Below are 13,928 nucleotides of genomic sequence, written 5' to 3'. Positions count from 1 at the left end.
GCCCCCAGCTGAAGGCCCAGGTGACAGCCAACATCACCCACCACGCATGGGAGTGACAGAGCCTGCAGGGGAGCCCAGCTGCCAGCTATGGAGTCTCCCCAGACCTTAGACGCCACCTGCTCTGTGCTGTGTGAGTTCCTGGCACCACGGATTCTGTGAACATAATGAAATGCTTGCTTTAAACCGCTACGATGTGGGGTAATTTGTTACACCCCTCCCTGCTCTGTTTGATAACCTGGCTCCTCCACAGGACTGTCCAGGAGGCTCCGCCCAGTTCGTGAGGCAGGGACAGGGGAGGAGGGGAAGAGCAGTGGGAACACGCCTGAACAGTCTCAGGATGGTCACCTTTCAGACCGGAGCTTCCTGGAGGAGGCAGTGCTTACTCCCGGGAGGGCAGCACCAGCCTGCGCTTCTGTGGGGCTCCCGGGGCTGCTGCTCTCGCCCTGCCCCGAGGCTCCGCATGGCAGCGGCTAACCGCTCTCTAGCTCCTGAAGAGGGGTCACTCTCCTCCCATCTCCAAAAACAGAGCAGGAAGAGAGAGGCAGCACTAGTCCGCTGGAGGACTGAGAGCGGAGTGGAGGACGGCAGCGGGGCCTCGCCTTCTGACTAGAGGCTGGGGTGCGGGCCCCGCGGCGTTCCTGGGACGCGGTAGCTAGCACCCTGAGTGGGGTCCCGCTGGCAGGCAGGCCCTCCCGCTACGTGGCTTACCTGGTGGGCAGCTGGGCCAGCTGTTCCAGTTCTTGCTCCATATGCTCCTGCAGCTCGCTGGGCCTCAGCAGGACCTGGCAGATGGGGCAAATAGGGGCCTGGCTGTCAAACAATGCGGCTGCCTTTTTCTTACCTGGTGAGGGAAGAAGAACAGACAGAAATATAAGCAGGGTCGGTCTAGGAGGGAAATCCAGCGTCCTAATCCTCGGACCCAGACCTGCCAATGCTTCCTAGGGCTTCTTGGCTTTGAGAAAGGGGAGCCCGAGGGTCTCGGAGCTCATGAGCATCACCTCTCCCTGCAGCTCCGGAGGCGGTGGCTGTGAACGCACCTCGGCAGCCAGCCGCCCCTCTCAGAGATCTACCGGGGCACGAATGATGCTCCAGGCCAGCGATTTTCGACCGGTGTGCGCGAGAATTTTTAAAACATGCAACACCCGATTATTTAGTCAGGGGCCACTGACTTATCTTTTCTTAGATTGTCAAATAAAAAAATGACAACACAACATAAACTGATGAACAAAAATAGAACCAGAGACATAGAAGCATCAAACAGACTGTCCAACCTATAATATGAGGGAAGGTGGGGAGTGAGGGGATAAGAGATTAACTGAAGGGCTTGCATGCATGCATATGAGCATAACCAATGGACACAGACAGGAGGGGGGTGAGGGTATGTGCTGGGGGGTGGGAGAGGCCGAGGAGAGGTCAACAGGGGAAGAAAGGAGACTCATGTAATACTTTAAACAATAAAGAATTTAAAATAATAAAATAATAATAAAGATGACAACAGCCAACACAACAATAGCTTTCTGGTGTGAACGAATTAAAATGATATCTATATTTTTTTGTCAGATAGGCAAAAAGTATATTTTTTTGGTATGCCACAGAATTTCAGTAATTAGTTTATGTGTGCCATGAGGATGAAAAAGGTTGAATATCGCTGCTCCAGGCAATCAAACCTTGATCACTTCATTTCACACAGGTTAGTGAAGGTCTTGGTTTAATCATACCATCGCCCAGAATGCCAGGTCTCTCCTTCCCCCTCACTGCTTCCACACTCCCGAAATCTGGAGAAGGAAGAAAAGAGGGAGGAAGGGGATCCGTTCCTGCAGTCATTCAACGAACACTGCCTGCTGTCTACCCTCGGCAGTGGGACGCTGACTAGCGTCAGATCTAGTCCCCGCCCGTGAGGCCCTCAGAGTCGAGGGGAGAAGGTTGGAAAGGACCGGGGTGCCTGCCATCTCTCAGGGTGGCTTCTTCTCCCACTTCCTCACGTTTCCCAGGGCTCCTCCTTTCCACAGCCCCTCTTTCCTCGTCCTGCACGACCTTGTTCCTTCCTCTGGCCCTCATGCCCACCTGTGCCCTCCAGAATCTGTACCCCAGGTCCCTCCATGTTCTGCAGAGCCCTATATCCAAAGACCTTTTGGACTCCAATGCCTGGATATTCCCAGAGAATCTGAAACTCAACAATCCCAAAAGGAGTTTTTCCTCTTTTTCACCCCCCTCCCCCATACCTGCTCCCCTTCAGCAGTGCCCATCTCAGTTAGTGACACTTGCATTCACCTAGTGGCCCAAGCCAAGTAACATGTGCCTCAACCCCCAAGTCCTGTCGGTTTTCACCTTCGATATTCCTGGAATCTATGTGCTCCCGGTTCAGGTTGTACCACCGCCCACCTGGATAACCTCACTGGCCTCTGTGGGTCTCACAGATTCTGGGCTCCCCCCCCAACATACCCTTCAAATTGTGTGCTCCCAATACATAAGTGCACATGCATATAGTGCTGGCTATACTGGCTTGGGGCTGGCTGGGAGCCTAAACTCTGTTCCCACTCTGTCCCTGGCAGTAATCGGAGCACACCATGCTGGGAGGGATGCCTAACCCCCCTCCCTTGCCACTTTCCCCACCCAGGGCTCTGCTAGCCTCTGCTAGCAGGTGTAGGGTTGAGGAGCCCATTCATCCAGAAACATCCCTGCCTAGCCATGTGAGCTTTCACTGTAGAAAGTCTTCTTTAGACTAAGCCTGAACTTTTCTCTCTGCCTCTTTTGCCCACGGGGGCCCAGAGAAGGTCCGAATCAGTTTGAGAAAGAAGAAGCTGTGCCGGTGATGATCAAGATGGTTGCCTGAGAGGGTGGCCAGTTTAAAAAAATATAAAATGCCTCTTTAAATTTGAATTTCAGATAAAGAATGAATACTTTTTAGTGTAAGTTTGTCCCAAATGCTGCATAGGACTGAAAGTTATTCATTGTTTTTCTAAAATTCAAATGTACCTGGATGCCCTGTATTTTTATGTGCTAAATCTAGTCCTGCTATGCCTGAGGGAGCTCCCCGGTCTGGCCGAGCACAAGAACCCGCCTCCCTTTGACACAGCCTGAGGATGACCAAGGCTCTCCTGGATGCCTGACCGAGTCGTCTGAGAGCTCAGAGGAAGGAGTAATTCATTCTGGGTATGTGTCTTGAGGAGTGGGGAAAAAATAAGATTAACCAAAAAAATGAAATTTAAGTTGTGACTTAGAAGTGTTCCAGGCAGAGAATGGGAGCAAATGAGTGAATGAATGAATTTTTGAGTTCCTTGTGGTCAGGGACCATTTCTTATCCATCTTTATATCTATAGACAATCGAAAACAGACCTGACACAGACTAGATGCTCAAAGATGAAGCAAGGGAGAAGAGAAGAGGAGGGGAGGGAGGTGAGGGAGGAGAGCAGGTTGTGCTGGAAGCCAGCTGACCTTTGCAGAGCTGGGGTGTCAGCTGTGGAGGCTTTGCCTGTGCCAGGATGGGGAAGGTAAGGTTCTATCTAGTCTGTGTGGCTGGGTCTCTGAGGAGGGCCAGGGGCCCTACTGATCCTGTGCCGAGGCCGTGCCTCAGGTGCTCAGGGGACAGCTGGCAGGCAGTGTGAGTAAGAAGCAGGTGTAGCGCTGGTCTGGAGTGAGGAGATGGGGATTTGAGTCTTAGCTCTGCCTTTCACTTCACTCAGCCAGAGAATCTCAGGGTGAGTGAGACCCTAGATAGTCTCCAGGCCATTATCTGTATTTTACAGATGGGAAAACTGAGGCTCAGAACTGGAAGGGACCCCTGTGCTTAGTTCTTCTTTTTTCTTTTTTAAAAAATGTTTAAAAAAATATATTTTATTGATTTTTTTTACAGAGAGGAAGAGAGAGGGATAGAGAGTTAGAAACATCGATGAGAGAGAATCATCGATCAGCTGCCTCCTGCACACACCCTACCGGAAATGTGCCCGCAACCAAGGTACATGCCCTTGATAGGAATCGAACCTGGGTCCTTTCAGTCCGAAGGCCGACGCTCTATCCACTGAGCCAAACCGGTTTCGGCTGTGCTTAGTTCTTGACCTCATTGCCTCATTTATTTATAAGCTCAGCAAATATTTCTTAAACAATTATTCTGCTTCAGGTATTATTCCAGGAGAAACTAGAACTCAGAGATAAATAAAACACACGCTGAGCCTCGAGGAGATCACAAACTAGTGGAAGCCGAAAGGGAAAGGTAGTGATTGCAGCCGGTGCAGCCCTGGTCAGGGCTGAGGGGGGCATGACTGGGTGCTCTGGGTGGGGCAGGAGGGGCCAGAGGATGGCTGCTGGGGGCTAGGGAAAAGATGAATAAGACAGTTGACAAGGCTGTTGAAACAGATCACTGAGGCTAGGCTTGGGATTCAAGGGGAAAATGGTGAGAGAGGAGACTGGAGAAAGAGGGGGATCCAAGGCATGGGGTCTGCCTGAGGTGGAAACATGAGGCTTTAAGCCCCTTTTGGCTTGGAATGCCAACTCTGGCTCTTGGGGCTCCTAGAGCCCAGATTCCGCCCTCCGCGCCTGGCCCCAGGCCTCAGCACCCCCGTATACCGCTCTCAGCTCACCTGCCTTGCTGCTACAGAGATCTCCTTTCCTGAAACAGGCTCGGCCTCCGTTTCCCTGTTGGGACAGCGGGCCCTCTTCCTGGCTCCCAGGATCCGCAGAGGATCCCCCGCAGCCTACGTTCTCCATCCCACCCCCATCTGCTCAGGGGTAGGAGTGGCAGGTGTCAGCGCGGCCATGGGCCGCCCGCTCCCCTCCCCTGCTGTGTTCCCTATAATTTTATATTGAGACCTGTGGTCATGACGTGGGTTTTACTGCACTAACGACATGGCCTGCCCGGGTTTAATGACAAAATCCATACTCTGGCCCTGGGCCTGCTCCTCGTTTGCATAATTCCCAGAATACAGCTCCCTGAAGCTTTTGACCTGGGCCATTACAGTGGCCATAAAATGGGCCGTAAAACCTGCTGGGGATGGCCCAGAGGAGGGGGCCGTGGTCTTGCGGGGGTGGGAACGAGGTCCTGGGCCCCCTACTCTTCCTCAGCCTGGGAGGGAACATCCTCTGGCTCTCCCCTGCCACAGTCCCCAGGCTGGAGAGGCCTCCAGAAACCCTTAGCCCCGCTGCCCATCAGATGCAGGAATCACAGGTAGGCAGGCCGAGCCCGCGGCGGCAGGCTGTCGAAAAGCATCTTCTCCTGGAGCATCCCTTACTCCTGCCCTGGCCTCCCACCCATCGCCGGCCAAGCCCCGTGCCACAGGTGGGTCTAGGTCATTTGGGCCGGTGCTCCATCTTGTCCCTCTTCAGGAGGCCTCGTTCCCCGGGGAGGTCAGGAGCCAGGCTGAGCAGCACGGTGGGGAGACGCGGGAAACGCGAGGGGATGGGGACAGGGACGGGGACGGGCTGTCAGTGCTAAAGATGATGAATGGCGGAGGTGAGGCAGGAGGCCCGGTGTTATCGGCAGGAGATGGCGGGCGCGGGCGCTCGCCGCTCCTGCTAATCCCCGGGCGCTGCCTCGGCCCTCGCACTGATAACGTGGAAATGGGACTGACAACAATTTTTAGCTGAGAGATTCTTCACCAAAATGCCAGGCGGCCGGAGGTCTGACAGCGCCTGATTGAGTGTGTGAGTGTGTGTGGGGGGAACGCCCGCGGCCCCCTCCCCTCCCATGCAAAGATGGATCGCTCATTCCGCCTCCCGTCCACATTCATTACCGCACCGCCCTCCCGCCACCCCGGCCCCCACGGCACCTGCCGCCTCCGCGGCTCTGCCTGCCGCAGGTACCCCTGGAAGCACGGGGAGAGCGGGGAGCGGAGGGGACCCCCACCGGATCCTCAGCTCAAAGGTGACTGCAGAGTCAGGGCGGAGAGCCAGGCCCCGCCTGGAGGCTCCCTGGCTGTGTGATCTCTAGAGGGTCTCTTTCCCTTTCTGAGCTGCTGGAATGCCTTCCCCACCAGCAAACAAGAGGCTTCAACAGGAAGGGACTGGCTGTGGCTGTGAGGGGGATACGGGCAGGCTGAGGGCAGAGGGGAGGTCAAGCCAACTAGTTGTTCCTTGCCTGGGCCAGACTCTGACGGGCCAGCCCTCAAGCCTTGGAACAAGGCCTTGGGCACCTGGGGTCCCAATCCGGCCCTCTGCTGCCCCCCTCTGTTGGGAACTTTGGACCATTGGGAACAGGCAACTCCAGGGCTGGCACAGCTGCTCCCAGGCCATCGTCCACGTGAGGCCTGTGCGGAACTGGACCCTGGAGGAGGAGGGTCTCGTTCAAAGGGGAAGTCCTCCCTTCCCAGGTCACTAACCCACCTTTGGCCCTGCGACTCCCCACCATGCGATGGCCTCTCTGGTGTGGCTTGTTTGGCTTTGTCCCAGCTCTGTTGCCAGTGCCTCCACCCCGACCTCTCTGCTTGTCCAGACCCTAAAAGGCAGGGCTTGACTGCCTGGTGTCTGACTTAGGAAGGAGGAGGGTTAAAATGAGGGCGAGGGTTAACCCTAAAGACAAATGGCAATGGAGGCTGGGACTTCTAAGAGTATGCACATGTGTCTATGCTTGTGTTTGTATGTATACACGTGTGTGTATATGTGTGTGTGTGTGTGTGTGTGTGTGTGTGTCCTCTCCCTGCATCCCCAGTAGAAGCGCCTCCATTTCCTAGTGACCAAGACACAGGAACCTTCAAGCAACATTCAGTGGAGTTACTTCTTAGTGGCTGTGAGACCTGGAGCAATTCACTGCACACTTCTGAGCTTGTTTCTTTTGGTGTGGAACAGGGATAATAGTGACTAACGCCTAGGACTTTTGTGAGTATCCAGTTAAATCAAGGCTGAGGACAGGTGACGACTCATTATTATCCCCAGGAGGACACTAGCATGGCTTGTTATTTGTGCCTGTGTTTGCCCCATCCTGACACCAGCCTGGCTTTGCCCTGTATCTGGCCTTCTTCCCTGCTATGATCTAGGTTGTAGGTAGGTACCTGGTCCTTTGGCCTCCATGGAGTTCCTTCTTCTTTTTAAAAATATATTTTATTGATTTTTCACAGAGAGGAAGGGAGAGGGATAGAGAGCTAGAAACAATGAGATGAGAGATACATCGACCAGCTGCCTCCTGCACACTCCCCACCGGGGATGTGCCTGGAACCAATGTACATGCCCTTGACCGGAATTGAACCCGGGACCCCTCAGTCTGCAGGCAGACGCTCTATTCGAGCCAAACCAGATTCGGCATGGAGTTCCTTCTTCTTATCCATCCATACCCATATGCCCACTTATTGGTTTGTATGTCAATATATCCATTCCTTTATCCATGATAACAATAACTGTTTATTGACTGTTATTATATGTTAGGCTATAGAGTTAATGCTGTACACATTTTATCTCATTTAATCCTCACACTGGTCCTGTGAGGTTAGGTTTATTGTCACTACCACACTGATGAGGAAAAGGGAGTGCAGAACAATGAAGTGACAGAGCTAGAAGGTTCAGAGCAGGGATTTAAATCCGGGTATTTCTGTCTCCTAAACTGGTGCTGAGAGCGAGGGGCAGAGGGTTGAGATATGATGATAGAGAGGCCAGGTCCTGGAGGATGCTAAAAATTACATTAATGATTTGTTTTTGTTTTTTTAAACATACAAAGAGAGAAGCCATTGCAGAGTTTTAAGCAGGGAAGTGTGTATCAGACTTGCATTTTAAAAAGATCCTTCTAACTGCCACGGGAGGAGGCTGTTGAGGAGGTTATGTCACTAGCTTAGATGAGGCATCATGGTGGCTGGTCCCAGCATGATGATGATGGCTAACAGAAGCAGGTGGATTGCACATGGGGATAAAGGACAGAAAGGGGTCAAGGATGACGCCAAGGTTCCTGGCTTGTGCCACTGTGAGAGGGGAGACCATTTACTGACGTGTGGGACAGGAGGGTGAGCAGCAGTCTTGGCACGGAAGCAGCTGAGCTCTGTTTTGGATGTGCTCAGTTTGAGGAACTAAGACATGTTGACATCCATGTGAAAATGCTGAGGAGGCACCATATGTAAGCCCGGGCTAGAATGATGGAACTGGAGACAGTGACAGATAGATAAGAATTGAAGTTCACTACTGCATCCTCTGTGACTAGAACAATGTCTGGCATATGGTAAATATTCAACACCTCCTTATTGAATGAATGAATAAAAGGATGAAGCTAAGAGTAGGTGAGATCCCTGGAGGAGAGAGTGTACAGTAAGAAGAGGCTGGGACAGAACCCTAAGTGTAACTACAACAGATTGAAGAAGTAAGTCAACAAAGACTCAGAGGGAACAGCCAAGAAGAAGATGAAAACAAGTATGATGTCATTGAAGTCAAGAGGGAAGGATTTCAGGGAATAGGGTGGGTGGGTAGGTGGGTGGGAAATGTTATAGATAGGGTCACATGCTGCTGAGAGGTAAAGAACATAAGGTATAAACAGAGTCCCATCCACCCATCACATCCACAGGACAATTACCCTCCACTTCATCTATTCTTCATCCATCCAAACCACCTAATTACTCATCCATTCTCCCCTCTCACTCACCCCCTTCCTCCTTCTCTCCTCTCCAGAAAACCATGATTGGCACCTCTGCTTGAGTGTGGGACAGGAAGAGTTAACATGCTGACAGACGGCATTTTTTACCTTCAGTCAATATGAACAAGGCCCCAAGACTATGATTCCAAACATCTGGATTTCATCAATATGTGATCTGTCATCGTATATTGGCATTCCCCAGTCTCTGCGCCAGAGCAATGCGGCTGGTTTTATTAATACGTCAAATACATTATCCGTGTAATACACTTGTCTGGCTGGGGCCTCCCGCTGGGGCGGGGCGGCGGATTTGAATGTATGATGAATCAGTTTGCATTACATGTTCGTAAGTCATCATTTGTCAGGATTAATAGGCATCTCTGGTCGAGGAGGTGGGGGCGGGGAGGGCAGAGAAGAGATGTGTATTTAGCTGTGGCCCGTGCTTATCTGCCAGTGCCCAGAGATGCCCCGAGAACAGCTGGGCACCCTCCTGCCCAGGCGTCATGGCAGTGGCTGGTACTCGAGGGGTAGAGGTGACATTTTTAGCAGTTCCAGAGTCATTTGGAACCAAATAGGCCTATTTGTCTCTGCTTTGGGCTTGCCAGGCATCCAAAAGGGATATGGCAGGGACCATTTGCACAAGCTGGCTAGCTCCTACTCATCCTTTAAGACTCGGAATTCCTTTTTCTAGGCAGCTTTCTCTGGCTTCCCCAGACTGCACTCGGTGCCTCTGTGTGCCCCTGTGCTACCCCTAGCCACACCATGTTATAATGGCCTAATCCGTGTCTATCTCCCTCTCTACACCATACATTTCTCCAGGGCAAGGAGCAGCCCCAGCATCTAGCAGGAGGCATAGCCCAAAGTAAGAGAATAGTATTGTAGTAGTAAAAGCAGAAATCGAGAAATATTCCTTGAATAAATGAGTAAGGATCACCAACCTTGTTAACTCCCCCAAAGATGCAGATGTTAGCTGGCAGATGTGGGGTTTTCTTCAATTCCCTGTCCCCACCCTGACCCTGCTCTGGTCATCTCTCGTACTGTATATGCCTTTCTCCACTTGCTCCTCTTCCTTCCATAAAACATGTGCAGACCTCCTCACCCGGCACCAGGTTTCTTCCACGTGACATACGCACTCAGGTGTAATGCACAGGGGTGACAGGTTCATGCCCATGGATGTTGCTATCTTCCAGTCTCCCTCCACTCTGCCCACTCCACATGGCCTCCTGCTCCTGGTGCCCGAACCGCTAAGGTGATGGACGCTATTTACTGCCTCTAGCAACAGAGGGGCCTCCTAGACTGAGTCAGACACGGCTCCTGGGTGGCCAGTGGCAAACACCTGCCAGGCAGGCAGGTGGAGGTCAGCCTGGGTGGACAGGTTTAGGCTCAGACTTGGGCTGGAGCCGGAGCCAAGGGCTCTGGGCCAAGGCACAGGCAAGTTCACTGAGTCTTGGGCATGGAGCCTGAACCCTTGGCCCCATGAGCTCCAGGCAAGTGTGCCAACTAACCGGTTTAGAGGTAGTGTGGGGGTAAGGGCCCCAGCTACTTCACATGGCTGACCTTGGCTTTCCCAAACACAACTGTAGCCTCCCTCCTCTCCTAAAGCTATAATTCAGGTCCCCTCCCCTCTCAGCTAATAACTTCCAGACAGCGCCCTGGGCTGGGCCAGGCCAGTGGTGGGTGGGGCAGGTGGGCCTCCCAGAGTTCCCTTGGAGTAGGCTTTATAAACTTCAGAAAAGGGCCCAACTCAGGAAAATATCCACAGATGGACATGCACCAAGCACATCTCAAATGGCCACGTATGTGCACGTGTGGGATAGGTGTACACAGGTGCTCAGACAACTGTGGGCATTCCTTCACATGTAAACAAACACACCTGAGCACCTATGCGTATCCGCAAACACGGACTGTACCTGTATCCTCCACACACTTCCCTCTCCCCCAGGCCTTCCTGGCGATGGAGCCCCAGTGCTGGGACTGTACTGTTTAAAGTAAATCCAAGTGTGCTTTACCCCCTGCTGGCTCTGACTATGGGCTTATAAAAATGAAGTGGGAACCTCCGCAGCTGTGGGCAATAAATCCTGAGCCGCTAAGGGGGGCGGTGTTACCTGCTTTCTGGGCTGGTGGGTGGAACCTGGGGCACCGTTTAAAAGCGCCTTCGGGGCTGGATGGCAGCGGGCCAGCTGCCTGGCCTCAGGCACTGCCTGCCGGCCCAGCCCAGCCCAGCCCAGCCCAGCCAGCCCAGCCGTCTCCAATAGACCCGAGGGGTCAACAGGCCGGAGCCCTAAGGGGTAGCCGGGACCGACAGAGGGAGAAGCAGAGAGAAGTCGAGGAAGAGAAGGGCTGGGGTGGGCAGCGAGCAAAACAGCCACGTGCTGCTGAGGCTGAGGGGAGCCCTCGCATCTGGAGATCAATTAGCATCAATTACCGACTTCATTTAATTGTCGTCCAAGATGAATTTGTCATTTTTAGCTGGGAATTAATGGGAGACCTTCACCTCTCCCTGGCAGCAGCTGCGGAGCCCACAGCGGTCACCTCAGCCTGCGAGGAGCCCTGATTCCCGCTTGGGGCTGGGGCCAGGCAGGGGCAGGCAGCTCGTGGGCCTTCTGCTCCCTGGGCGTGCTCTGGCCGGCCCCAGGCCTGCCCAGCCTGGCCTGCGGGGGGCCAGGGCCGGGGTGGGGGCCGCGGGTCCTGTGGAGCAGGCCTCTGCAGCTTCTGGCTCCAGCCAGAAATTAATTTGCTGGGCTGAGCGTGTTTACCTTTTCCCAGCAAAGGCGAGACAGTAAACAGCGGACCGGCGGCTGAAATTGAATTGATAACTGCATCAACGTGCCAGATAACGCCTAAAATAATACGCCGATAAGGAAATTCGATTTGATTTGCTGCTGCGCATCAGATTGGCCCCATCTGTAGCTGCCTGTAATCATTTTCAATTGCGTTGGGAAACCTTATTTGTCCTTAAATATTTCTGTCATTTTTCATTGCTGGCGACAGATCCTTGGGCAGGTGGCAGGGGTGCGCTGCCTCCTGGGCGCAGGGTGGCGGCCCGGGAGGGGGGGTGGGTCTGGACTGGAAGGGAAGGAGGCAGGGAGCAGGCAGCCGGGCGGTGACAGCTGTTCCTCCAATCAATCACGCTGTCGACAGGGAGGGACGACTGGCTGGCAGAAATTGAGTTTGCCTCACAGGGGACGATTGAGCAAATTAATAGCCCATTAGCCAAGCAGTGACCTGAGAAATGAAGGTGCAGGGATTCCTGCTCACTCAGGCCGGCTGGGGTGGGGCAGGGCCGGAGGAGGGTCTGGGGAGGGAAGGACCGGGAGGCAGGTTCCAAGAGGAGGGAGGGATGTGTTGAGTGGGATGGGGAACACGGGTGGAAGTGGATGATACAAGAGCCAGAGAGGCGAAGCTGGGGGCGGTGGGGGAGGGATGCAGGGTTTAGGAGAGATGTCGGGAAAGGAGGTGGGCAGAGGGGGCTCCACGGATGTCTCCTTGCTCTCTTCCCATCATGCCCTTTGGGACTGAGCACCATGCTAACCTCCTCTCCATCCTAGGCGCTCCTTCCTTTCCTTACTCTCGCGGCTTTCCCCCAAACCTGCACATCCTTGGAGACACCACCCCCTGCGGAACTCTTCAGTGCGGGCTGCTTGCTCGCCCACTCCAGGCTCCTGGGCCCGGAGGTAGGGTCAGTGTCTTCCTTAGTGCTCACTGCCACTTCCAGCCACTGCTTCTCTGCCTATGGGTCTGAGGTCAAGGACCACCCTCATCCCCATCACTGTTACCCCCCTCTCTCCACATTCGTTGAGGACTTGGACACTCACCTGTCTACCCCAAACCCCGCCACTGCCCTGGCCCCCTCCCTCCTGTTATCTTTCCCTGCCCTCCACTCCCCGCCCGGAGGACTCCGGGATAGAGGTCCCTCTCCCCGAGCCCTCTCACGGCCTATGTGCTTGGTCTTCCCTTTATCCTCCCATCGCCCCTAACGCAGTTCTGGCCTGGACCTCAGGGAGCATCCCTGCATCGCTTTCTTGCCAACACACTCAACCTTGTTACTGCCTTTGTGTTTCCCACTATCCACCTCTTCTCGTTTTTGTCCCAGACACATAAGCAGCTAACCACAACTGGAGAAAAATCACAACACCACAAAGATATGTGCCAATAAAAAATCATGGCGCCCAATTTCAGCACGGCTAAGCAATCCTCTTACACGCCCTTCGTCAGCCCTGGCTCCCCTTTCCCACAGAGAAAATCCAATAATATTTTACTATATTGAATTCCCTCCTCATCTTCTGTCCCCCTCTCTCTTCTGAGGTAGCTTTGCTTCCTACTTCCCAGAAAGTTGAAGTTCTTAGACATCCATTCCCTCAGCTCCCGGATCCACACTCACCTCTTTTTTTCTTCAGATTTTGGTGGAGAAATACCCGCCCTCTCCTGTTTTAGCTTAATTCCTGCTGCTGTACTTAGAACCCCATTCCTGACCCTGTTCCTTGTGAAAGCTGTTGGGGTCCCGCCTCTCTCCGGCACCCCCCTTTTTCCTCCTCATGCCTCACTCTATCAGCACATACATGCAAGAGTCTCCCCCAACACACAACTTCCACAACTCATCCCACATGGCACCTGGACGGTAATGCTCTTTCCTCTCCTTCCCTTTCCACTTAAGATGCTGCAGGGAGTCTTCCTTGCTGTCCACGCCTCTTTCTCTCCTAAACATCCTAACACTCCTTCACTCATTGCAACCCGATTTTCACCCCCACCCCTCCGCGCTCGCTCAGGCTGCTCTCCATCAGATCCCTAATGGTCATCGTTTGCCAAATATAATGGCAACTCCAGCTATATTCATTTATTTGCTAATTCAATAAATAGTTATTGTCTTCCATGTACTAGGCATGTCACCAAGATCTAAGGATACAATGAAATTTATTTCTTTAGGGAGCTTACAAAAGAGGGAGGCCATAAGACAATTATTTAAAAATGGTGAAATTGCAGTTGTGCCAAAGGAGGTGAGCAGTGCTACGGGAGCCTGTCAGGTGGAGGTTTGCCTGCTCAGAGGGATCCAGAAAGGCTTTCCGGAGGATGAGACAGGCTGAGATTGATGGATAAGTAGGAGTGGGCTGGTGAGGAAGGGAAGTGGTAACACTGATCCCATGCTTACTCTGTGCCAAGCACTGTACTACTCAATCCCCATCTTACCAGTATACGTGAGGAAACAGGCACACAGAATTCTGTAACATGCCCAGGGCAACCCGCTGATTGATGGTGGTGGACTTTTAAACAGAGCCCATGCTCTTAACTACTCCACTAGCTAACCTCTGATGTGAGCTGTCATCCTCATAGCCATCCGCTCCTCTCTCTACGTGCTCCATGCATGATCTCTTCTCTGCTTTCAACCCCTCAATTC

The 13,928-nt window shown here is 53.2% G+C and overlaps 1 protein-coding gene across 2 annotated transcripts in view; it reads right to left on the bottom strand.

The window, feature by feature from the left end:
* Positions 1-13,928, bottom strand: part of RNF220 (ring finger protein 220) — a gene marked incomplete at its 5' end in the record, with an annotated part of 218,927 nt that overhangs the window by 36,708 nt on the left and 168,291 nt on the right. For both annotated transcript variants that reach the window (XM_084874578.1, XM_084874579.1), the window contains one exon: positions 709-841. In XM_084874578.1, the coding sequence (XP_084730704.1) occupies positions 709-841 (133 nt within the window). The remainder of the gene's footprint in view (positions 1-708; positions 842-13,928) is intronic.

This window comes from Pipistrellus hanaki (assembly GCF_964339955.1).
Source record: "Pipistrellus hanaki genome assembly, chromosome: 2".
NCBI classification, from domain to species: domain Eukaryota; kingdom Metazoa; phylum Chordata; class Mammalia; order Chiroptera; family Vespertilionidae; genus Pipistrellus; species Pipistrellus hanaki.
The sequence above is the reverse complement of the archived record's forward strand: the minus strand, read 5'-3'. Positions and strand labels throughout refer to the sequence as shown.